At 42.9% G+C, this 26,688-nt stretch overlaps 1 protein-coding gene across 4 annotated transcripts in view; it reads left to right on the forward strand.

The window, feature by feature from the left end:
• LOC306706298 (rho GTPase-activating protein 12-like) overlaps positions 1-26,688 on the forward strand; it is a 41,921-nt gene that overhangs the window by 1,146 nt on the left and 14,087 nt on the right. For all 4 annotated transcript variants that reach the window (XM_079173311.1, XM_079173312.1, XM_079173313.1 and 1 more), the window contains exon 2: positions 4,024-4,791. In XM_079173311.1, the coding sequence (XP_079029437.1) occupies positions 4,090-4,791 (702 nt within the window). In that variant the 5' untranslated portion in view covers positions 4,024-4,089. The remainder of the gene's footprint in view (positions 1-4,023; positions 4,792-26,688) is intronic.

The following is a 26,688-nucleotide window of genomic DNA, read 5'->3' on the forward strand; positions in this document are numbered from 1 at the left end:
CTCTTAACTGGGACATCCTGTGCCGGATCCAGGCTTATTTTGGGTGAACGTGGACCTATATTTGGTTTAGACTTGGTGTGAAGGTCACTGTGCACTTCTTGACGGGCGCTGCTCGTTACTGATGTTACAAACTGACTCCAGATGACGCAGAATCACAGGAAACACTTTCTCGCTCTCTTAAGCTGACGGTTTGTGTTTGTCGTCTGTTTCTAAAACATGTGAGATAAGGAGGTTTTCTGCTGCTTAAAGCATTAAAAAAAGACTTTTTCTATCTTAAAGGCAGCATATCTTTACATGAACACGTTTTTTAAGGGATTAGTTTGTGATGTTATTAACCCCTAGCTTTGTTTCTGATCCGTTGACCTTTTTGGCTGTTCTGTATTCGACACCGTGTGAACGTTTAACACGAGCTGACTGAGCCTGATTGCACTTATCTGTAAATAACTCCCTGATGTGAGAGGAACCTGCCTCCGAGTAACCACTGAAACACAAAGCGTCTCTGACTCGGCTGACTCGAGTCACACAGCAGTGACTCCGCTGCTGTTTTCGGGGGAAACATTTAATGCGTTTTACGTTGGAAAAACTCTTTCCATGGTACTGCTTTCTGTTCTGCTGAGGCGGGAGAAAAGAAACGCGAGGGTACGTTTCCTACATGTGCTGACAACGGCAGATTTCTCCACCTCCGTGACAGTTGAAATGGTCCCACACACACACATCTCGTCTTCTACCTTCCCGACTCTTCAGCCTCGTCGCTCTGGATGATTTAATTCTCCTGTAAGGCTCATTACCATCACATCGAATTAAGGTGCTTCCTCTGAGTTCTTGCTGATTGGACTCTAAAGAAGATTTGTGCTTTTCACTAAATAGCCACCGCTGATGCTGGAGCTTAATCTAGACAGACCTCCAGGCACTGATCCTTCTAAATACCTTTCAATATGAGGAAGAGGAGCCACCACAAAGTCTTGGAAAAATGACGAATGTCAGTGTTGTTTTTAGATATTGTGAGATGAGTTTTTTGTTTGTTTGTTTAAGTGACTTTTTGAATCATCAGCTGTCAGACTGGTTTGTGATTTCCCTTAAAATCGTTGGCAGGATATTGGCGAGGAGTAAACAACCAGAGGAAAGGTGGCACAAAGAACACCGGAAATTAAATTTTGTCTCATCTGCTGCAGAGACCTAAGTCCCAAAAGTTCCCATCCTCTTTAGTGACGAGTAGTACTTCTAGAACAGAGCCTCTGAAGGTTTTTGCTGTTTTTGCTCTTAGTTATTACTCCCAGAATGTGTCAGGAAAAGTGACTCTGAGGAAACCCACAGTCCTTTATTATGAAGTGCATCACTGTGACAGATTGTGTACTGGAGCATTCAGCACAGAGAACATCTCAAAACTCTATTAGTTATTATTTTGTAAATAAAGCAGGCACAGCTCCTCAACCTCTGAGCACATGTCTTCAACACCAGGATTAGATTCCTCCAGCCAGCTGAATGATCACAGGTCACAGGTCAATGATGAAGCTGCCAGTTGTTGTCATGATATGCCAGACATCACCCCGGTCTGATGCTTCACTAGTCCATCTCTGTGTGTGTTGATACCGTGAGCTGTGAATTGGCGTCGGTGTTCATTTGGCTAATGGACGTTGTGTACGGCCAATAGATTTGTGCTGGTAATCCGTGATGCTGTTATCCCTGCGGTGACTGTAATCCAGGCGCTGTGATCACACCTAATCACAGATCTTTATGAAGCCACAGCTGGTGAAGGTAAATAAAAATAACACGTAGTAGTACAGGACAATAGCTGACTAACCCACATCTGCTGGCTTTAGAACCATGTGCTCGTCAATCAAGACGTATCGGACGCTAACACCGCATGACAATAGGATGGCAAAAATATCTAGCTGTAAACACGCCTCCCCCAAATAGATCCATCGGGATTTTGGCAGAACCGCTGCACAGACTTGGCAATGAAAGTTATTGGTTGTGCGGTTGGTTTGGTGCCCGGTCTGCTGCCGGCTCCTTCTGAGCATCATGAACAGAAAAGCTGAAAGACAGATTCAGACCATTAAAATCTTAGTCTGGGTTTTAGGCTGTGACCGGATGTGACTCACTGATGACTGACTGTCATTAAGACTTCATGTGAAACACAACATGGTATATCTGCACTACGGTCTCATTGGTCTGAATTGGTCACTAATGAATGTTTAAAAGACAAACTTACAGGGATGATGTTTCTATGAATGTATCTCTAATAACTATCTGCACTGATAGCTGGTGGGCCTCTCATGTTGCCCTCCTCACAGCGTACGTCACATTCTCTCCTGCAGGGATTTGTTTCAATGGTAGAGCGGTTAATTTCATTTCCAAGATTCCAGGAAACTGTTGTAATGAGTTCATAACTTGTTGTAATGCACCGCTTACACTGCTGCAAGAGAGTGATGAGTGTGTCTTCTAGTAAGGCCATAAAAGTGAGTATCACTGTTACACAATGTTTAACCATGACTAGTTATTTCTGCTATCATCCAAAACCTGAATTAGTTATCGTGGCAGAGATACAAATCTTTGAACTCTGAAGCGTGTTCGAGCGTGAAATGTTTGTGGAACATCTCTTTCCATTGAAAATAGCCCACGCAAAGAGGTATCGCCTGAGGCAGTACATGCCCCTCGGGTTATTTATTATTAAACTCAGGTTTGCCCCTGAAGTTCACCCCAGATGAGACTTTATCTTTTTAAACTAACGTTTGGCTCCATTACGTCCTCCTTGTTGTCACCGTCGGTTGAGTTATGAGCATTTTTAATAACTTTTAGAGATATAAACACTTCAAAGCTCAGCTTGCTCAAGGTGTGCTGGAGCCCCACCTCGGTGTGTGTGTGTGTGTGTGTGTGTGTGTGTGTGTGTGTGTGTGTGTGTGTGTGTGTGTGTGTGTGTGTGTGTGTGTGTGTGTGTGTGTGTGTGTGTGTGTGTGTGTGTGTGTGTGTGTGTGTGTGTGTGTGTGTGTGTGTGTGTGTGATTTGACTAGTCTGTCCGCTCAGAAGGCCTCAGTGGCTGCTGGACTCTCTGTCATGATCAGTTAGACAGAATAACAGATCCTTTGAGTGGTGGAAGCAGACCATGTGAGTCACATTACTGTCTCTGCTCCTCACGTCTGACTCCAAGAGGATTAAAGCTCCTCACTTTGTATTTTAATCATTCGCTCTGATAAGTTCATTAGACTTTAAGAGGCTTTTCTTTTTCTGATTTATGAATACATTACCGAAGGTGATAAACCTTAAAGATTGTTATTTCACTTTTTGGTACTATTTTTACTTTGTTAAATTCTTTCTGTGAGGTTTCGTCACAACTTGAACACATTTTGACTTTGTGTCTTTGTCTTTACGTTTGAGTTTCCTTTAGGTGACACTGCTCTCCTTGACTGATGATCACTCATACTGATGTTTACTTCCTAGTTACTGATTATAAACTAACTGCTGCTGTTGGTTCACAAGCACGGCGTGATCGCATAAGTAAAGGACAAATAAAAGCATTTATAGTAGAAAAATGAAAATAATACGGAAAACAAAGCCTCCCGTCAGCATTCAGACATACTCGCTCTGTCTCTGAAGTACCTTCCAGGATATACATCAGACGTTTTAGGTACCAAATATTCAAGGAATGGAGTCCATATATAATATAATATACCAATTTTACCTGTAGATCCTTTTTTCAGATATTCATCGAGTCAAAGGTCTTAACATATGCCAATGCAGGACTGTTGGTGGCTCTGTTTTAGCTGCGTATGTTAACAAATTCAGCATTTTTTATCTTTCAAGGGAACAAATGTATATAACATATAATTGGGGACATGTGGGAGAGAAGGATGTGAATGACATGTAAGAAATGGACTTTAAGGACTTTGTGGTATATGGTTACCCTCTGCTCCACCCAAGAAACACTTTTTAAGGCCCCGAGTATTGATTAAATCATGACTGGGACATCCAATGTCAAATCTAAATGTATTGGATACTTACTTTGGTTCTTTGTTTTCCCTCCAGCTCTGCGCACCATGCTAATAATCTTCCTCTTGCGGTGAGCTGCCTGGTGGACAGTCGGGAGGCATCATGGCGGAGCTGCCTATCGCCCCGGGCGAGGTCTACATCGAGGTGGAGTACGACTACGAATACAAGGCCAAGGACCGCAACATCACCATCCACCAGGGGGAGTGCTACCTGCTGGTGAAGAAGACCAACGAGGACTGGTGGCAGGTGAGGAAGGAGGAAGGGACTAAAGCGTTCTACGTACCTGCTCAGTACGTCCGCGAAGTGCGCAAAGCCCTCATGCCGCCTCCGAAACCTCTCCAGCATGCTCCCGCTGCCACTGGCAGCTCGCCTCCTCACAGTGGGGGTGGTGCACTCTGGGTAAAGCCCACCAGCCTGGATCTGGGGCTCCACGGCCAGTCCACGGAGAACCTCAACAGACACGAGTCCAGCTATCGGCGCTCACCCTCCGCACACACCGCCTCCTCGGGCCATTTCAGTCCGCCCAGTCAGCGCCGGGACAGCAGCCACCAGTACCCCCCCAGCAGTCCCACCGACCACGACCGAGCTCTGGCGGACGTCCTCTTCCACGCCGGAGCCCTCCAACCCCCTCAGAGAGGAAGGCCCGGCACTCTCCCCCGCACCCGAGCTCGATCCCCAGACCTGGAGCGAGCCCCGCTGGACGTGGACAACGCCCACCACTGTGACTCTGCAGGGGAAGACAGACGCACCAACGACTCCGAGTCGGGAGACGAGCTGAGCAGCAGCTCCACTGAACCTCCCCAGGTAAGAACACAGTTAAAGAAGTGTGTGTGCAAGAACTGGGCCATATGGAAAACATCACAATATCCATATTGTAGGAACCATTGGCGCGTTCACAAGATATTAACGCAATGATATTTCTGATAGATAATCATCAGTAATGGGGATAAAGCTCGTAACAGTCTGGTATGTTCAGAAAATATCATCCTGTTACTGTGATGCAGCTTTTAAAACCAGGAAATCTAAGATCTAAGACGATATCTAGTCTCATATCACGTCTATACATTATTAATATATGTCCCAGCCCTAGTTTGTGCTGTTGAATGATTAAATACATGTGAAGCTCTGCATTCATTTTGGATCCAGGATGTCTGTTGGTTTAGTTCTAACACAACAAACGTCATGAGAGGAAGTAGTCTATCAATGCCAATTTCAGACCATTGTTAATAGTTGTAAACATCTGTTTTATGATTGTACTGTACTTTAATATACAAACATTAATGACCTTTTTGAAATGACATCCCCTTTCACGCTGTGATGTTTATTCCCAGTTTACCAGATAAAGTGTAATGAACCTGTACTAACTGTGATCGTCATCTTCGGCCTGTTCCTATTAGAGCTACAACAGATGTCTGTACAAGCGTTTAGTTCAGTTGTGTTGGTTTATGACGTTGGACGTGGTTTTGTTTGACGTGTTTAGGTGATCTGACCTCTTGACCTGAGGTCAGATCACGGTGTTGAGCCGTCAGTCCAGGCCTAAAGCTACTGAGGTTCAGACGCATGCGGCCTCGGTGAGACGAGGCAGCTGATTGGTTGTGAGCCTGGTCTGTCGGTGGTGTTTGTTCCTGAAATCATTCGCTCAGTCTGCTGCTGAACAAAAGCCAGAGAGAGAAAATAGAAACTGGGTCTGTGCAGTGCTGCCACTGGGTGTAGACCTCCTCTTTCAGAGTATTTTTTACTCCTTTCCCTGTTTTTCAACCTTGTTAGGCAGCCTGAACCCTGCCTGCTGTAGTCCAGTATGATAGAGGCAGTGTGCAGTTCATTCATATCCATTATCCTTTTATTAAAGTGCTGTGAATGCAGTTTAACAATAATATAAGAGATTAGGCCAAGTCACACCTTTCTCTAGCACCATTAATACAATTTACTAAATATTCTCGCGTTGTTTTAGCATAAAATACACAATATCAGACCCACGACTTCTTGGGTGACCCCGGAAATGGACTTCTGTTCAAAGTATTAAGTAATAAACATATTGCATTGAGTCTTCCACAGCACTATCAAACAGAAAATGTAGGTTCACTTGTCATTGACTAAATATTTAGCTTAACTTCCAGTAAATGACTCTTGACTCTCTCCTGTAAGTTGGTTAGTTTGTCGCAGTTTTGTTCACACCAACACCCTCTGTACTCTCTGAAGGACTGATTTCAGAGCGATGCATCACTCAATGACGTAAGCCGCTGACTCGGTATGAAGTGTTAAAAGGTTACCAAAAAAAGTGAGTGTATACAAGTTCAAAGTGTGTATGTGAAAGCAGCTCAAGTTCACAATGGAGCTCCTTCCTTCCCTCGGCCGCTGGGTGCCATTTAAATGTCAAGAGAAGAAGGTCAAAGTAGTCCAGCTTGTTTTGGTAATCTAAAAACAACCCAGCTTTGTCCCAAAGTAAACACTTTCTCTTTTTATTTATTTTCTCATTCTGTGAGTCATTTGATCGGCAAGTGCAAATATTACAACAAATGCAAAAATCTCTCCCTTTGGTCACGAGGCTTTTCTGTTTTTTCTTTCCCGCCAGACACTTTTATATCATGAAAACAAAGTATTTATGTTTGATTGGTTGTTAACATTTTGGATACTGTTCTCTATCAATATCATGGCAGTCTCATCAGTGCTAATGTCTTATGCTATGTTGATTCACAGCCAGTTTGCGGGTCTTTTACGTATGAATCAACGTCTGTTGCCACCAAGGAAAGCTCTTTGTGTATCTCAGTGTACCGGAGTCTGTGGAGTTGTCGTACTCCATCAGGTGTCCACGTTGACCTGAAAAGCTCACGTGAGTCAGGAGTGGTGATGTGAAGGTGTCCCAGTTTCAGTGGGTTGCTTGTTTGTTTTTCCTTTCTCCTGGCAGCATGCTGCTGGTGACAACAGCTCAGTGAGTCAGGACTTCCTAAACTATGCCAAACCCCACCCCTGTCCTCTCTGCTCCTCTGTCTCTCCTTCACTGCAGCGTGATCTCTTAAAGGGAAGAGGAAGGAAGAGGGATGACTGAACATTGAGGACGGGTATCGTTTTTTCGATACTAGTACTCTTATCGATGCTGCTTACCGGTTCGGTTCTTTATCGAAGCTCTTATGGATTCTTTTTGATTAGAGATCTCCACTGAACATAAACCCAAAGCAGCGGTAGTGTAAATGCAGAAAGGAGAGCTGTGAGTCTGGTTCCTTGTTGCCAGCTCATCCGGCTCCCTGTGATGAACCTCCTGCTTTCAGGGAGTAATGAGCGTGACGGTCTGGAGAGCAGCTCTTTGCCAGGCTCTTATCTATATATATATATATATAATGTTATTTGCCACACTGTTCCTGACATCGGAGGCCCACTTTGTCACTACTTTAGTGGCTCTAGTCATCTATCATCATCCATCCTCTGTCATCATCCAGGTGTTATTCTTTGCCGCTTTTCTTTTCTTTCCGGCGGTTAGATTGTGGGGGATGTGATTACATCATCCATTTGTCAGCATCGCAGACAGCCGAGTTCAAGAATGTTAAATGTCCTGTTTTGTTGCCAACATATTACCAATGTGCCAAAATGTGTTCATCCAAATATTTCAGACACTGCTGATTTGATTTTGATGATATCTGATTAAGCAGACAGACTTTTATTGAGTTATTTTCCTTTTAGTAGCTTCAGGGAGTGAACGAGTTGGGTTCTTTAGTGGATGCTAGAAGTTGGTTTGAATTTGCATTTAGGCATTTCTGGCAGATCAGTATTCAAGGACATTTCATTCCTTTTTTTGGGGGGTACCACTCCTTGCATCCAAAGCAGAGGGCTCATAGTTTAGCTATAAAGTAATAAAAGAAGCTGTAGAGGTGTGTTTGAGCTATCACAACATTATTATTGAGTTTCTTCTGAGCCCAACAGCCATTGATCCTCATTTAGAAAATGTTGACGTTACCAGCTGAGAGATCGCTCGATGCTTTCATGCGTACATCTCGCCTGGAAGCCGCCGGCTGCGATGGATTGGACGTCGCATCCAGCGAAGCAGACGCTTCCCTCCAGCCGATGAATATAAAGGCTGTCAAGGTCTCAGTGTGTTTTAATTTGCTGCTTCACTGCACCGCCTCATCTGCTCTGCTTTTTTCATCTCTCCTCTTCCTCCAGGATCACAACAGCACAACCTGAACATGCTAAATGCACAGTGCTCTGTATGTAGGAAGCTCACATGTTTAGCTTTCTTTTTCTCCTGTCACGTGATGACAACACGTCTTAATGTGTTCTAGCTGCTAAAGTGGATGAGGAGACATTTGAGATATCTGGAGCTATTAAATAATGACCGCTGGAGTAATTAACTCTGTAAGTGGGCACTAATGACAAGCCTCTTATTCTGTGGTGTGTTAACTTAATTTGTCTTCATGAAACATATTATGATTCCTTATTTGTCATGAACGCCCACTTGACTGACTTTAACAGCAGTCGGTTATTGTTAAATGTTCAGCATGAACAAAACATTATAAGTGTGGCTTTACAAGATTAAATGACAAAACAGGTGATACACCAGAATACATTTCACAAATCATGCTGACAGCTCACTGTCTTATTAAATCCGCTTTATAGTTAATAGTTAAACAGAGGACTATGCTAACGACAATGTGTAAAAGCAACGGCAACAAAAAAGTTGAGCTTTTGGCACCTTGACTGTCCATATTAGTGTCATAGATAAGCCCTAGTTTACCCACAACTCCCTTCATTATTAACCTTAGACTGTAATGTTGCAACCTCTGCTCGTTAACTTGAAGCTCTGTCTGTCGGGTTAAAGTCTTTCATTTAGAAACTCGTGTTAAAGCCCTCAAAAGTCTGTCATCATCAAAAATGGGGATCATTTGGGTTTTTTGTGAGGAAGCACTTCCTAATTTCTTTGATCACCTGGTGTTTGGTAGGAAGTTCAAGTTGGCAAGTTTATACACTGTCACACCTTTGTGTGCGTTAGTGTACGTCCATAGCACATACAATAAGTGATCTATTAGTTTGGTCAATCATTACACACTCACACACACACACACACAGTCTGAGAGATCTGTTAACGGAAGCCCGACCATCTGCACTACTGTTTCTTCCTTATTAAAAAAGGCTTATTATATGACATGTTGTCAGGCAGAATCTGAGCTCACTGCAGGTTATTTAGATGCTAAATCATCCTCTCTTTCAGGGGCCCCCCCACATGTTTTCATGCTGAGGCCCCCCCAGATGGCAACAATACAAACAATTGGCAACAATTTGGAAAGAATCTGTTTGGTTACAGATAAAGCTCGCACTTTATCCTCGTAGTCGCCAATTGAAAAGCTTCCCTGCTGCAACTAAATACCCCTGATGCTCGCTGTTGACAGAAGGGGAGCAACTTTAACAAGCAATCCACACTTTCTCCCCACACGTCGTGTGTTTGTATTTGTTCTTTGCTCGTCTTATCTCGCTCAGTCATGTTTCCTGACAGATTGTTTGTGGATTACAACCAGCGACCTTCTGTCACAAAGCCACTTCTCTCACATCTGGGTCACCGTTGAGCCGACCAGATGACCGGCGACATGCTGCACAGAGTTTTTCTTGATTAATAGATTATTGTTTGGTTCATGACGGGTCGGAAAATGTTTCCCAGAGCCTATAGGGTGACGTCTTCAAGCGTCATGTTATTGGTGGAAAAACAGTCCAAAGAAAGCACGTTGGTTATTTTAGAGGGAAAAGTAGATTTCCTGTCGATTGATCCGCTTCATCAGCTCTAATATTTGGGCTGTCTTTAAACACATTAGTATGGATAAAGTAATAAATACATTTGAGCCTCAAGAGGACTTCACAGATGTCTCCTTTCAGGAACATCGCTACGAGCAAACAGCCGTTACTTTGGGAATAAGATGGAACGTCTCAGTGGAGTGTGGAGAATGTTTTGTGTGCTCATTACCAACGTTATGAAGCAGCCCAGAGGAGTGTATAGCTCTGTTCTCCACACACACACGCACAGCTTCAGGCGGGCTGGCAGCTGATCTGCTCCTTTGCAGTGCGTTTGGTGCTTGTGTAACAGAACAGTGATGAGGCCAGGTTTAAAAACCTTACTGTGTATCTCTCTTTCTGTCCCACTCTCACTCTCTCTGACTCTCTATCTTTCTCTCTCACTCTCACTCTCTCTGACTCTCTCTCTCACTCTCTTTCTCTCTCTCTGACTCTCTCTCTCACTCTCACTCTCTCTCTCTGACTCTCTTTATTTTCTTGAAATTCAGTTGAGAAACCATTTATGGATCAAATTAAAGGGTGTTTATTGGTTTTATCTGTTTTGGGCTAATCCAGTGAAATGAAACGCTTGCATAACTACAGTGATTACCTCATCATGCTGTAAATCTGATGTCACCTTTAAGCCATTCTGTTGTGTGAGATAGTTTGCTATATATGATGTAGTAAGATCTCTTAACGACGACATTTCTGTCTCCTGGCAGCCCTTGTACATGATTTATTGTAACATACAAACAACATATAAGATTTGGCAACTTATACCGTCTAGGGATCAACAGATACAACACCGATTCTGATACAGAGAAACAATCCAACATCAGCGCCATCATACCTCATGATGTGGAAGTAATATCATTTTTATGAAAGATATCATCCGGTGTGTCAGATTGTCACAAAATGACAGCTGTCTAACATACATGAAGAACCCAGAAGTTTGACATATGAACAGGATTGTGTGAGTTTCATCTTTCTCACTAAAGCAGAAAGAAAGACTTTTTATCAGATTAGGGAGATCTAGAACTGAAGGCTCTACCCGTAGATATTGATTTGTGCCACATTATAATAGATCAATACCTTCCAGAGGTTCAGGGCCAATGATGAGCCACGACTGTCAGAAGTATAATAAATATCCTGCGTAGTGACGATAGAGGATCATCCAGTGTAGAGCGAGAGTCTGTCATGTATGACTTCTTTGATTAGAGAAACAGAAGAGATGTGTGTGTGTGTTCCTCACTTTATAGAGCTTTTCTTAATCCCTTTGGGAGCTTCAATTGGATATCTGTGTGTGTGTGTGTGATTTCAGCTGGGGCATTGTGTGTGGTGGCATTATGGTGGAGCAGATCATGTATCGAGCATCACTGAGCTCTCTCTCTCTCTTTCTCTCACTCTCTCTCTCTCTGTTTATGTAAGAACCTGTGAGTGAATAAGAGTCTGTGTGTGTGCGTGTGTGTCGGGCCTCACAGTGACATGTCAGTCAGAGAGAGAGTTTGCGAGTAGTTGGAGGCTGCTGTGTTTTGTCTGCGTCGTCAGTGTCCTCGTCAGCACCGCTGCAGAGGCGACTCAGCCACAGGACAGGACAGTATGTACCCAGATGAGACCAATGAGACGGTAAGATGCCTTCTTTGTCCCTGCATGTGTACGGTCCACTTCAGATGCCTACATCTCGATATGCTGCGTGCACATTTTTTGCCGAGTCAGCACATCCCTCTGAATATTGGATTCTGTCAGAGTAGCGCACTGCACAGTGACTAACGCTCATCATAGAGCTTTCAGGGTTTGTCGGAAGGCTTCACATGAGCCGGCTGGCATTTGTGTGCATTTACTGTGTTCGTCTCACTCTTGAGAGAATCATCCATAAATGAAGTGCTGCCGGTTTTTACATTTCTACCGTCATGCTACTGCGCTCATGTTTTGATCCCTAAAGTTATACACACACGCTCTGGATTATGTGACTTTTTTCATCCTCAGCTTTGTGTTTCTGTCGTTGTCTCTTTCACTGATGTCGCAGTTTTTGTCCACAACTTAGTGTTTATTCCCCTTCTGATCAATAACACTGATTATATGAGCCACGGCTGCTCTCATAGCCAGAAGGGAGCAGATGAGGAGGTCCATCGTGCTCTCTGAGATGTTTGAACTGATGATGACATGCAACAGGATAGCTAAGAGGATGCTAAGCACTTGCCATGCTTCATTACATAAGCGCCGGCTACGTAACATTTGTTTGGACAGCTGGCTGCTGTGACGAGCTCGGGGCAGCGGTGATGATGATGATGATGATGGGTGAGAGGAAGAGGAAGAGGAGGAGGCAGACGGGACAGAATATAATGTGGTATTTATTAGGATAACGTGATATTTTACATATCAGAATATATTTCACAGAACAGTGCTTTGCCTTTTCAGAATCATTATTAACTGAATGTAAACTTTACTCTGTAGTGTCTCAACATATGAATTTACTTGAGGCATCGAACCATAAAGTGCTCAATTTAAAGGTAAACGTCCTTATTTTTAAACACCTTTTGTAGATTTTGTTTGTCATCTTGCATGACGTTGTATTCAACGAACATAAACAGCAAAAAGCGGCAACCGTTCCTTTTTATTTCCTTTATTTTCTTCCTTTTATCTTTTGCTACAAACCAGAAGAAAGTATGAATTAATAATTGGCACATCGGCATCTTTTAAAAACAGTGTTTATAAAACAAGGAAAGCACATATTGCCTCTTATAAGATTGTATTTTTCTGTAAACATGACCCGGTTTTTAATATGTGAAGAAGAAGAAGCTTGTGTCTTCCTCTGTGTTATGAGGTCAATCGCCGTGTGTATCTGAGCAGTTTGCAGCGTATAATCTCCTGGTCCAATATAAATAAAGGTTTGCTCGTGTGTACTCTGCTCTGGCTGATGACAGCGTGCGCTATTGTTTCTCACTTGAAAGTAGAAAGCACCGTCTTTGTGTGCACTTTGCCCCCCCGGTGAAGTTCAGCGTCACAGATTATTAACTTGGCCACGTGGTCACAAGATGTCTTATGTTTAGCCGAGTTTAGGTGTGAATATAATGCATTATAGAAGGAAAAAAACATGGAGATAAGAAGGGAAGAATCACAAGAACTTTGTAAACAAAACCTTTCAATGTACACCCTGCTCAATAGTGTCGCCCGGGCTGGTTCTTAGAGTGTAGTTGAGGATAAAGGAACCAGTGCGTATGTGGTAATATGAACTGGTTGAGGATCAATGACAGGATGATCCCAGCTTAAGCTTTGTTCTGCTTCTGCTGTGTGAGATGTACTGTGTGGGCTTGTAAAGGCTTCTCTCTCTGTTTTTATTGTTGTGATGGTATTATATACATCGTGACATATCTTACGTCCACCGTCCTGCTCATTGAGTGGAGCTCGGCGTTAACACTCGTATGAAAGTGACACGCCTCTAGTGTAAGTACAACATACACGTCACATGCTTTTCTCAAAGAAATGTCTCATTATTTATGTTTTTAGAGACATGTTTTAGACACAAACAACGGTTTCTCGTTTCTACAAGCGCATGATTATCCATGTCAACTAAAACAAAGCGGATTGTCTATCGATGTTGTTAATCAACGTTTTAACAGCAAAATGTTCCTTTGAGGTTCTGAAGAAGATCCGTTTGTGGCTGAGTCGCCGTCAATCACGTCCACGTGGAATAAAAGCTCCGCGTTGTAACGTCTTTGTCTTTGTGTGCGGATAATTACTACCCAGCAGCAGCAAAGAATTCACACATGTGCTTCTTGATGATAGACAGCCGACACATTCAAACCAGGACGCGGTCCTCTGAAAATCTACAGTTTCACACTAAAAGTTAGTTCTTCCATCTTTTGTTAATTGACAGAGAGAATAAAGGAACGGTGAGGAATGAGCTGCAGACAAGTTAAAGCATTCGATGACATGTTCAGGCTGTCGAGGACTGTTTGGATAACGGTGCCGTCACCAAACTGACGATAAAAGATCCTCACAAAACATGCACAATAATCTGCTTCACTGTAGATAACATTCATGTGTAGATGTCTCTATACTAAACCTAAATGAAACCAGCTCATCATAAACTCGCTCTACTGGTTGAAAAAAACTTTTCTCTGTTTCTTCAGACCTCACAGCCTCCTTATTCGGAGTTAAATCATTAATGATCTCCGACGTGTTTAGGCCGGTAATAGAAGCGTTTGCTGAAGTCTCCGCTCCTCGTCGTAGCTTTCAGTGTGGCGTAGTAGTCGATTGGTTGAACCTTTCAACCTCGTAGCTACGAGTTCAAACCCAGCTCTCCAGCTTTTGTTTTTGTTTGTCTTATTGTCGTGAAACAGCTGCCTGTGTGTGAAACTCCGTGTCTGAAACGCTGCGATTTTGAATTGTTCTGATTCAACAAAGAAGAACAAAGATTACAGCGTCAGTCGGCGGACCTGCAGAGTCATGCTGGGAAATTAGCTGCACCCTGTCAGCTCTGCCTGGTCTCCTGCAGGATGAAAGCTCCTTAACTTCCTGTTTGGACTGTTCCCCTGGGATAATTGCATTTCACTTTAGATTAGTAGATTATTCGAGGAGCCTGCTGGTTCCTCTTCTTTCCTACTCCTGCCTCATTTATAACAGCTAATGTAATATTCCACATTACATGTGTGACGTTGTGCTTTGTGCAGTTATCTGAAAGCGATCCCCCTTCGTCTCGTTGAACTGGTTTGACTAGAGCAGGTTTTTGTACCACGGTCAGGTTTTCTGTCTGAGAAGCCGGAGACATGATGCTCACTTTAGTTCATTAGCTTTCAAGACCAGAAGTACAGGTTCAGCTCCAGTGAATGGCTGATATCCTGAATAGAGAAAAGCTTTTTTTTCCTCCTATGACAGTTGGCTTTGAGTCCACCTGTCTGCCTTCTGTTCACTGTGTTCTGGTAACTTGTAGTTATTTAAGTGCAAGCTGAATCTGATCCGTCTCCTTGCTGCTGCACTTCTCACTGTAATAGAGTAAATGTATCAGTGACACGTTGAGGATGAGCCTTTAAATCTTACAAATATGGAAACATCTGCAGCTGTGGCTTTGTGTTTTATCAGCGTTTGTGGTTCATCCTGACCCAGAGCATGTGGCTTCTTTTATTTGATCTCTGCGAGTGTCACCAAATATTAACATCTGTGGTTCCAGAGATGAATGAACCTCTGCTGGAGCTGCATCACTCACATCTGGATTGATTCACAGGCTTTTGGTAGTTTTGAGTTTTCCTTCACTCGTACCATGTTTGTTACTGCTCCATCACTTACACCTGAGTGCTCCCGAGGGCTTCGTGGGCAGATTCTCCCTGTTTCTGGTTCAGGTTGGAACATGTCTGTCTGGTGCAGTGTTTCCTCTGAACTCCCTGTTGAATTGTTGTCACTGCTGCATCATTTCCCTGCTATCTGTCTGCTTCCCTGCATGCCTATCACAACGACCTGGCATGTGTAGTGAAAAGCTTGTTGATGGGAAAACTGCCAGAAGTCATTTTGAAGACGAGCTACAGCAGCTGACGATGCATGAATTCTCCCGAGGACGAGGCGCTTGACCACCATGACGGGCTTCTTATTCTCACGTTGTATCCTGCAAATGATCTTAATGTCTGAATATGAATTATTGAGAAAGGTTACGGACTCTCTGCAGAGTTTTTAGATATCTACCCCGTCAAGTTAAAAGCTTAGAGATAAGATTTAGAAAACCCTGCATTCTGCATAATGTTGCATTTGGAATATATATATTTTAATCATATAAGCTTCTTGATAACAAACAAACATTGAGTATTACTCACCCAAACACCTCGAGGTTTAACGAGCATGTTGAATGCTTTTCCTTCCCCATAAGACATTTTTTAAGTATTTTTAAATCCAGCTTTGTCTTTTGCTGAGGCATTGCTCAGTCACTTGGCGCCTTGCAGCAGCATTTACATTATTGCTGTTCAATGTGTTACAGACTGAGACATTACCTCATCACAACAGGTATGGTACATATATCAAGGTGGTTATAGTGGGACATGAGGTAGCTTATGGTTTCATAGTGTTTTATGGTGGATGACCCCCTTAAATATCAAACTTTAAAGCTGGCGTTAAATAGTACTTAAATCCTTATCTGACATGATAAAACCTGAGTCTTATAGCAGGACTTTGCTTGTCAGTGTTGCACACTAGCTTCTCAACCTGAGCCCATGAGTGTTTTTAAAAGGAGGAGTCGTGACATGCTACAGGCAGGATGAAGGATCATCCTTAGCCGGGGGGATCAGTCTTCCTCATACCTGCCCTCTTTACTCTCCTCCTCCTCCTCCTCCTCCTCCTCCTCCTCCTCCTCCTCCTCCATCTCCATAAAGAGGTGTGCTGTCGAGGCATGTGGACACGTGGCCTCCTCTCTGGAGCTGAAGGAGGTGAAAAAGTCTCTCTCTCTCTCTCTTTACCACATTCTTCAAGGTGTGCAGAGACAAGTCGATACATGATTCCCAGGTGAACAAGAAGAGCTGTGAAAGATTTTGAGGAAAAGATGCACAAAAAAGGAAGCAAGTGAACGATGGGGGGGGGGGCGGGGAATAAAAAGGCACAAAAGTATCTTCCTGTTGTGGTTCCTCCAGCTCTCTGGTTACCTCCAGGGACTGAAAGAGATTAAAACAACAATGACACTAAATAGTTTTCATTATGTGTAGTGTTCCTCAGTTCGGGGGTTCTTCTGTATCTTTGCACTGATTGTCTCTCGTCGTATGTTGTTTCCTCCTCATTACTTGCCGCCAATTACTTTGCACCGTTGTTGACATTGTGTTCAGACTGTAGTGGGAATATTTGGGCACATTGTCAAGCTTAATTACACTCCCAGCTTTTTCTAATTGCTCTGTCATTTTGTCGTTTGCATGCTGCTGCTCACCTTCCCCGCGTCGCTATTATTGTCCTCTTCACTCGCTGTGTCGCAGTTTGTTTAACTGGCGGTCTGGACCGAAAACGGCTTTTTGTCTTCTCCTGCTGTGTGTTTTATAAATCTGAGAAAGATCACTGTGACCCCACAAAACACCAATAATTCATCTGCTAATTAAGACCATTTCACACAAATATCTAACAGGAAACATGATGAAGTGATGACATTTCAGACAGACATGGTGCTGAACTGCTACTTGACTGGCTGGTGGAGGCAAACAACTGTGGATCTAGTTTTAATCATGTTTTAATGGATTCAAACCAAGTCTGTGAGTGAGAAACAAGAAGCGTCTAACCCAGAACGCCATCAGCGTTGGTGCTATTGCACCACGGTTCTCTTTCTTCAGACGTAATCATCTTGCAGTGATCCCTTCATTTTCCGGGTGCTGCTGTCAGTAAAAAGGCCTCTTGTGTCATTTCTCAGGCGTGACTCACTGTTTTGCAGCGCCCACTCATGTACGACGTCCACTGCTACGTCTACCCACAACGTTAACTTTCCATTATTCGTAACCACCATATAACGCTTGTGTCGGTCACATTCTGTGTCACGGTGTCAGAGCTTTGACTGTCTGTCACACACTTCTATTAACAGAATCATATCTTTAACGTCCTCTCCGTTAACGGGGGACTTTATGGGCAACCCTGAGTCATCATTCAGTATGGAGGATGTGTTTGATGAACCTCTGTAATCAGTTCTTCTGGAGTTTGACGAGTGACCCAAACGTTTGACCTCGCTGCCGTTATTAATGCCCCGAGGAACAGAGTCCTGAAGAGGGAAGCAACTAAAGCTGTACTGATGTTGGGATGGAGGTTGTGGTTATTGAGGTTCTGTGGGCCTCCAGGAGTTCCTCTACGTTGTTGTTGTTTATGATGAAATGATGATTTTCATCTCTTTCAGTGAGAAAGGACTCTTCTGATTACAGCTTGACGTTCATATTTGTGATCTCTTCATGATCAGTTGAGTATTGAAGTCATTTAATTCATTTCTTAATAGTTTGGTCTGTAAGACGTCTTCAAAGATCTTCAATTTATTATCATGTGAGACAAATGAATGCAACAAATGACAATTAAAAAAAGTTAACGTTCACAATTTAGCCTCGAATAATTACTGAAATGATTCATCGATTATCAAAACAGATGCAGAATCATTTTCTGTTTCATTTAATTGACTATTTGTTTCATCTTTATAGAGTTCACGTAAAGTTTATCTGATTAGATGTTCTTTACATGGAAAACTACCGTATTAAGGAGCAACTTACTTGCATCCTTTTTGTGGACTGTGGAAGATTGCTGCTGCTTCACTTAACAGAGTGGATGTTTGTAGAGTTTTGTTTGGATGTTTGTCACTATGTTGTCTGTAGAGCCTCTCCCTACAGTATACATTATTGCATAATAGCCCAGCATTTAAATATCCTGTATAACCCATAGTATGTGTGAATAATAGGGGAGTGAGGTCCCGTTACTATTTAGAGAAGACCAGTCCCAGAAACATTTGGGTTTCAACACTTACCTCCTGTTATCGTGGACGGTTCCACTGATCTGAGCTCAGTGTGCTGGATGTGTTGAGTCACTGTCTGCTGGGCTCATGAGCATATAGCCTCATTCATGTCCATGAATGCACACCCGGCACATTTGACCCGACGGCCTTTAAAGGACCCGTGTCTGTGTTTGAAGGAATAATACTCGGTTCTGTTCTTAACCCATTCAGTGTCGTCCAGCTGCTCCACACTGAAGCTGTGTGTGTGTGTGTGTGTGTGTGTGTGTGTGTGTGTGTGTGTGTGTGTGTGTGTGTGTGTGGGAGTGACATCTGACAGGATGAGAAGTGTTCAGCTCAATACTCGGTACACTGTCTGGTGGTTTGTCACAGTCAGTGGTGAGTTGTTTCCTGTTGAATGGAAGGATTGCTCTCAGTACATTTGATTCTTTTTGTTCTGGACATTAATCTGATGGATTCATTTCAGTGTGCAGTTTGATGAACTCAGCAAGGATGCCATTGACATACATTGTTGTTTATAGACAATAAACAGTTTTGATATCTATACGTGTATATATACTGTGTATATGTATATATATCTATATACATACACTGCTACCAGTCCGTCACTCTCCACTGATCAAAGCTAAGGACGCAGTCGAGTTTCCATCCAAATTTAGGTCAGAATTTAACCCCAAAACGCCCGTAAAAGTCAATGAATGTTGATGAGTTGGTGCATGGAGGTCAAACGTTGAGCTATCTGTCTGGAGCCTTCAAACCACTGCAGAAGAAGACGCAACTAGATGAAGTAATCAAAAGACCTCAAGCGATGGAAGACGTGATGGAAATAGTTTATTCATGTTTTTTTTTCTTGTATCAGTTTGAGGAAGGTTCTCCTCTTCGCTGCACACAGATCTGATGTTTTCATGTTATCTCTCTGAGTGACAACTAATTAACATGCTGCACATACTTGCATTTTGTTTTTATCGATACACCAATGTTTTCACCTAAGCCAAGCATAAAACCTTTTTGTTTTTTCAAAATATCAACTTTTACAATTGAACAGGTACATAAAAACACACTTAATGACACATAGATTGCACCAATGTCACTAGAATTAAGATGTTGGAATCACAAATGAATTGAAGTGTAATCAAAGCCAACAGCAGGTTCAGAACTGAAATGAACTTTCCAACAATATCCGTATAAAATCAGCTGAATATTATCTGACTGTTACTTGAGATAAACAGTGTGCTGTATGGAAGAGAAATGTGGTTCTTGTTTTAGAAATATAAATCAGGCTGTTGTCAGTAGACTCCAGGCTGTTTGTTCCAGCTCGTGTTCCCTAATGTGCTGCTGGATGGGAAGTGGACTACATGTCTGCCACAGAGGGATTACAACACACACACACATATGCAGCCATCTGCCTCACCACTTTCAAATCAAGTCAGAGGTTTGGTTTATCAAATTAGGCACACAAGGGTTAAACGACGCCTGACAGGAAGTGAATGCTTTCTGCTCAAAGCTCAGATGTGAGATTCAGACTGCAGAGCTTCATAGTTCAGTGGGTGATGTACTGAGATCCAGAGAAGATCTCCCTCTCTCTCCCTCTCTCCCTCCCTCACCGTCTCCTCTGCCCTTTAACCCACATTATTCCAGCTCCTCTTCATTGGGAAATGTTTGGCATGATGTGTTGTTCTGATGACATTCACTGCTGCTGACGATGAGGAGTAAACGTCTGTGTAAACTCTCTCACTATATACACTATATATATATATATATATATATATGTGTGTGTGTGTGTGTGTGTGTGTGTGTGTGTGTGTGTGTTGCACAGGAAGAGCAGATGGAGATAACACAGGTCATCAGGAGGATGTTGATACTGATTCAAGGCATTAACGGAGGAGCAGGAGTTCATGTCTTCATGCTCCTCAGCTCAGGAGCTGGATTGAGATACGAGACATCAGGATGTGAACCTCCATCAGCAGTGATTCAGATACCGTCTGAAAGCCTGTTGTGATGTTGTCCTCTAGTTGTTTCTGAAAGATAGAAGCCAAACAGCAGCAGATGGGCTCATCTCAGCAGAGTATCGAAAAAACCGTACCTTTCTAATTTGGAAAGAAGGACTTTGTTCTCTCATTTTAGGCTTTTTGAGAACTTTTAATTCATCGATTTCATTTTTGAAGATGCACTTTCTACCTAGCAACAGAACTCAATGTTGGATAGAAACATTGAATCCTCCATTGAGCCCAGATTGGAGTTTAGAAGCTTCACACAGCACGCCTCTTCTCTAAGTCCCATCCATCTCATTGCATTATGTGTCCTGAGCAGTGATCACACCTGTCCCAATGCTACCCTCTTATATAAACACACACACACACACACGCCGGCTGTCCTCAGTGGACCCCCCGCACTAGAATTAGCACCATTAGCTGCGAACAGTCAGGTAGATGGAGTTAGAGGATTAATCATTGGGTGGCGGCTGTCAGCTGCTCTGTGTTTCCCTCGAGCTGGTTCTGCCGTGTGGCCTCGGGAATTAAAACACACATAGCTGATCGTAAAGTAAACTCTGAGAACGTGAGACATTTTATTAGACTATTTAAAAAAAGAAAAGTGTGTATCGCGATGGAAAAAGCTTCAAACCTCAGGGGAATATGTCAGCGAGCAACACTGAACCCCTTCCCACTCGCTGGTTTTAACTCTCTATGGTTTTAAAATGTTAGCGAGGCGTTTGGAAAGTAAGAGTCTTTCTGTAAAATGTGATTCTCTGTTTTTAAACAAACGGTGACTGTGGGTTCAAGTGTCATGTCTCAGCCTTCAGGGAAAACCCCCGAGTCCCCTGTGGAGAGAGCAGAGCAGCATCAGACAGCTGGGTCTCCACACACACACACGCACTTTATTCAATAAGCAACACATCTGGAAACGTTCCTCTCCTCCTACATTTGGGCAGTGCCACCAATGTGTCACTTTTACTCATGCACTTTTGTACATTTAGTCATGAAATCCAGTCGACTGTGTGCAGTCCCTGCTGAAGGTGTGACGTATTGCTTTGAAATCATGGGAGATGGACAAGATGTTGTTTATTTTTGGATGTATTTTGTTCCATTTTGTTAAGGACCAGCTTTAGCCCCCCATACCCCCCTCATTCATACACAGACTGTATATAAGAAGTGGACGTAGTCCTCGGTTTGTGGACTGCCGCTTTGAAGCCTCAAGTTTGTCATTTTTGACGTCGCCATCTTGGTTGTTTTGCACCCAATGAACGGAGCCCCGCCCTAAAGCATCCCCTGCTTTATGGTCTGTTTGACTCTAAATGGACCATCAGTTACTAAATGAACATCATGCTGTATTGAAGAAGAGTTGAAACTAGAGATTGAGACCATAAACGCATGTTTACAATGTTTACTGAGGTAATAAATCAAGAGAACTGTAGTCATTTTCTCATAGACTTCTATACAACCAGAGGAGTCGCCCCCTGATGGTCAGTCGAGAGAATGCAGGTTTTAGGACACTTCCCCATTGCCTTCACTTTTCATAACCGGAGGGCTCCGACTAAAAAGTTGAACTCTTGTCAAAGTGGCAACGTGCTACGTTGGCCAACGCCCATAGATTAGAGTACTTTGTAACATGAACACCACATTCTTTACTGTTAACCTCCCTGTTGCAATAAAAGATGAAATTATTGTGTGTGCACTATGACAAACCCTCAACACACACCCACTAAAACACACACAGCTCAGTGGATTCATGAGGCAATGTGGGATGGTCGGTTAATTGGCTGCATCACAAAGCTCTCAATGTCTCAATGACCCATCAGAAAATCTTTAATATATAGTACATACCCTTACATAATGAACTCTATTCTTGTACTAAACTTACCCCATAACCCAAACTTTTACCCTTCACTGTGTTGAATTCAGAGGTTGTGTTATAACAACCACGCGTCGTGTATCAAAGACTGTCTTTCCCTTTGGGAGCGTCTTCGTGCAGCGCTCTTCCTTCCTGCATCACTTTCTGAGTTTCTTCCTCTCCCTCCTGCTGTCTCTTACATTTGACCCATTTGCAAAGCGTGTAGAGACACGAGTGGATCAGAGATAGACTCAGAACAAGACCAGGATTCCTCTGTGGACCCTCGTCTCTGACAGACTGCACTCAGGCGGGATTATGTAAAAGAGGGCACCGTACATCCCTTCTCTCTGCTCTGTAACTGTGTAGACCCTCAAAGAACAACTAAACTAATGTACTACCAATAGATCTGATTGACTATTTCACAAAATATCACAAAGAGGCAAAAACTGTTATTTAAAGAGTGACGTGCATCATAGCTGCTTACTTGTTGAATAAAAACACATTTTAGTTCCCAGGATATATTGTGAAAAGCTTTACAAGTTATCTATGCGGTGGTGGTGTTTATAGGATGTAGGTCGGTCTTAATAAAATAGAAACTTCTGGAGACTTTTCTGAGATCAGCACCAATATCCAGCCTATCCAGCCCTAGTCCTAACCCTCCATCAGTTGTATCTAATAACTAGTTCATTCCCAATTCAGAATAAAAACATAATATGTAAACATAACATCATAGTGTGGAGTTTGCATGTTCTCCTTGTGTCAGCAAAGGTTTCTCCGTCTTCCTCCCACAGTAAAGACATGCAGGTTAGATGAACTGTGACTCTAATTAAAAAATGCCCAAATCTTTGTTAATGTACAATCTGTAAAATATGACGTACTTGACCACCTGAACTTCTTCTCTTTTGTTCTCTTTTATACAATAATTCACTCCGTTCCTGCCTGATTCCAAAGTGTTTTTCTGTATTAGAAGGAATGTGTAAACGAGTGGATGCCGCCCTGTAACAGACGCATGGGGGTGTGACGCATGTTGGTCCTTTTTTTTTTTTTTTGCCCTAAATATGTCCGTCGCTACCGGCCAAGTGTCCCGCGGTCCCTGCTTCCTGCCTCTGAGCTCTAACTCACCTCAGGAGGTTCACCGCGTTCCTCCTGCAGCGCTCCACCGCCACTCTTTGCTCCCGGTGAATGTAATTGCTCTGGAGTGGTATAATGGCCTTTGGGTGGTGCCAGCGTTTCGAGGCCTTTTTGTGTTGACTTGCCGTGTGTTTGTCTGCGTTTTTTCCTTTTTTTTTTCTTTCTGCCCTATTATTATTTATTCCTGTCAGATTTCGTGAGATTACCTCAGAGCAGACTGAACGAGACACCAGGGTCTCTTGAGGATGGCATGTTTATCTTTTTGTGCTCCCGGTTAATCCTTTGTATGCTTTCCTCCTCTTCCTTACATACTCTATGCTTCCTACACCATGGATATGCATAAGACTTACTGACCTGAAGTTAAAAAATCCAGGTCTAGAGACTTCACAAACCGCATTCAAACTGCTTTTTCACTTATATCTGTGATTTAAGTATCTATGATGCAATTTTACCCGGAAAGCAGCCTGGCCATTTACTGTGCATACAACTGCTCTCTCATAAAACTCTTTTCTTCCTGTTTCTCTCTCCTGACTGGTTTCACTGGTCGTTTGTCCCACATTAAATCATTTAAATGTATCACCCAGCGCTATTATACCAGGAACTACTTCCATCCCAAACGGATATCTGATATGGGAATGAAATTACACTGATTTACACAAAGAAATTAGCTTTAATCAGCTCAGATAGAAGGAACTCTTAATCAAATTCATTATTTGCTGTAGCATGAGTCTATATGAGTCTCATATAGACTCATGAGTCTGTGAGTCTGTGGTAAATATTGGCGTTTCTTTTTTTGTCCACCATGCTGAAAGTAGCTCTGCAAAGCTGCCAGAATTATTAACTCTTTCCTTGGCAGTTTTGTATCTTATTGGAATGTGGTCGAGATCCTAAATTAATTAAGGAAAAAGTCCGCTATAGTGGAGGAAATATTAAGAAACATTTGCTACAGATGTTTTAGAAATATATGCCAAACACGTTAATCACTTTGCACCTGTGAAACTGCATGGAGGAGGAAGTAGACACGAGGTAGGAGTTCTCTTTGTGAGTTTTAGTGGAAACGTTTGTACATGTGTGGACTTGCACATTTTTAGTACATCAGTCGCGCAATGCTGGCATCAAAGTGTGTGTTTTGTGTTTGCATGGCTCAGCTCCCTGCAGGTATGCAGCAGAGCAGGTTCATCTGTGTCAAACAGTAAAGGGGAGGAGAGAGGAGGTGAACATGAGGAGCTCCTCCTCCTCAGTCAATGGCCAATCCCTTTTTAAGATTTCACAAACTTAGTGTTCAGCCTGCCACCTAAAGGACACTGATGCCTACACTTCTGGTGATCCGTTGTATATTTTTGGATTCTGAGTGATTCCATTAGTTTGGTATCAGCTGAAGACGTCTGTACACTTTAAACAACGTTGCCTGTGGAGTAAATACACAAGTTAAGTTCTTAATGTTATCATATAGTTATTTAGAAGTTATAATGTTCCCTATTGTCCATCCAACTAATCAGCTTTTAGTGGTGAACATGATAATGCTAAAAGATGTATTTACTCTTTCCAGGGTTAATAAAAACTACGAAACATATCTGCTGCAGAGTAAAGAGCGTTGCTGCTTTAACTTTTGTTTTAAAGCTGGGCAAGGCAGCTTCTTTTTCCATTGGGCAAAAATTCCATCTTAACATTTGAGCACATTGTAATTCAAGTGGTCTGAGAGAGAACTCGACTTCTCCGTCTCTCCTGAGCTGTTTTCAGACTTTAGGAAATGTAGCCCGTGACGGGAGACTTTGGCCAATCACAAGTCACTTCAGGGAGAGGGCGCTATCCTATCCTGTGCAGATGCATGTGCATGTCCCCTTTTTTATAGATGATGAAATCCTGCTTCAACGGCGGGAAATCCTGCAGAAAAAGTTGCTAATTCAGCATTGGCAATAACTGCCTACATTGCAAAGTAACCAAAAAATGGAAGACAGACTCATCAAAAACAGTCACTACAGCTTTCCTCTGCTTTCAAAAAGCAACCCAGCAGTTCTACTTTTGTGAATCAGGACAACAGCTTTCAGTGTTCTGAATCTCGCACCAGACCCGTCTAAATATAAACTATGTGATGCTGAAGCATCTGCAGGCATTTGCATCTCATAGTAGCTGTGATGCAGTCGCTGCCCGAAGCTGCAATCTCCTCTCTCTGTGTGTCTCTGACGTGGTTTTTTATCTCCGGCTGGAGAAACACTGGACCAGTTGATTATTATTCTGCTGCAGAGCTGCAGGCAGCACAGATAAGACACTCTGCAGGTCCATCTATCTGGAGCCGGCAGCTCCTCCGTGTTCTCCGCTCATTAACCGCTGCTCCGGATTCAAACGGGACATTAGCAAATGTTGATTTTGCTGCTGCAGTTCAGACCCGCTGCTCCTCATTGCTGACTGCTGTAGGTGTTGTGGTTGAGATTGACTGGTCAGTATTGTAATCAAATCAAATCAATTCTAGTTTTTCCACAATTTAATCAAATTGTCGACTCCACACAATGCCAGAAAACCGTGAGAGATGCCTTGGACAATTCCCCAAAGTGATTTATTTTAAATGAGTTGTTCAGCTAGTAATACTGGAACCAGAGAATGTGTGACCTCTTTGCTTGATAAATGACGTTTAAAATGTACCAATACTATAGGTTTATGTGCCGGCCGTCAGTTTTTATCATTTTAACTGTCTGGTGAATGAAGCAATCCAGCAAATGCAAAATGCTTTGTCGTCAGAAAGCCTCACCATGGTTGCTGAGTTTATTTAACATTGAGCAGTGAACGGATTTAAAATGCTGAATGTGTCGACGAAGAGGAATCTAAAGCTTTCACTCAACGTTAACAGCCCACGCTACATCATTTTAAGCTCAGTGATTGGATGTTTCTTCACAGAAATGCTCCTTAAAAGTCGTAGTTTACGTGTCTCTTTACATTTTATTACCTCATACTTTCTAATTCCGTTGCTCGTCTTTGACAATGCTGCTTACGTCTGTTCAAAGAGACGTTTACTTCTGAAAGCCCAGATGATGCTCCGCTCTAGAGTACACGACACCACTTGCACACCTCGAGTACTTAGAAAGAGAGCAGCTCCGCCTCGCTGTTAGAGGTCAACCTCTTAATGTCTGCGGTTCAGTGGTTGTAGAGCTCAGTATTGATCAGCCAGTCGACCCGTTCACACCAGATGTCCAGCACCAGCTGCTCAGCAACACACCGCCAATGTAATGGAGTCAAGGAGACACCCGGTGCATTTTTAATGAGCCGACGTGGCGGAGCAGCCTCTAGTTACGGAATGAGTGCTGTTATTTGACGATTGCTGCTGCCACTGGAAGACCGAGCTGCAGTTTTAGTGGTTGTGCTCCGGCTCTACATGGCCTTCAGACTGAGAGGTTTTCACAACCGTGTGGCCTGTAAAACCAGTTCAAAACCAATTATATCAACATTTCCCCAGTCTGACATTACGGCTACGTCTTGATATTGCTGTTAAGTTGCCACATTTGAGGATGTGAGACGTTTGTTCGACTGCAGAAATGACATAACATTCTCCGTATATT

The sequence above is a fragment of the Pholis gunnellus genome, assembly GCF_910591455.1.
Source record: "Pholis gunnellus genome assembly, chromosome: 14".
Lineage (NCBI taxonomy): Eukaryota > Metazoa > Chordata > Actinopteri > Perciformes > Pholidae > Pholis > Pholis gunnellus.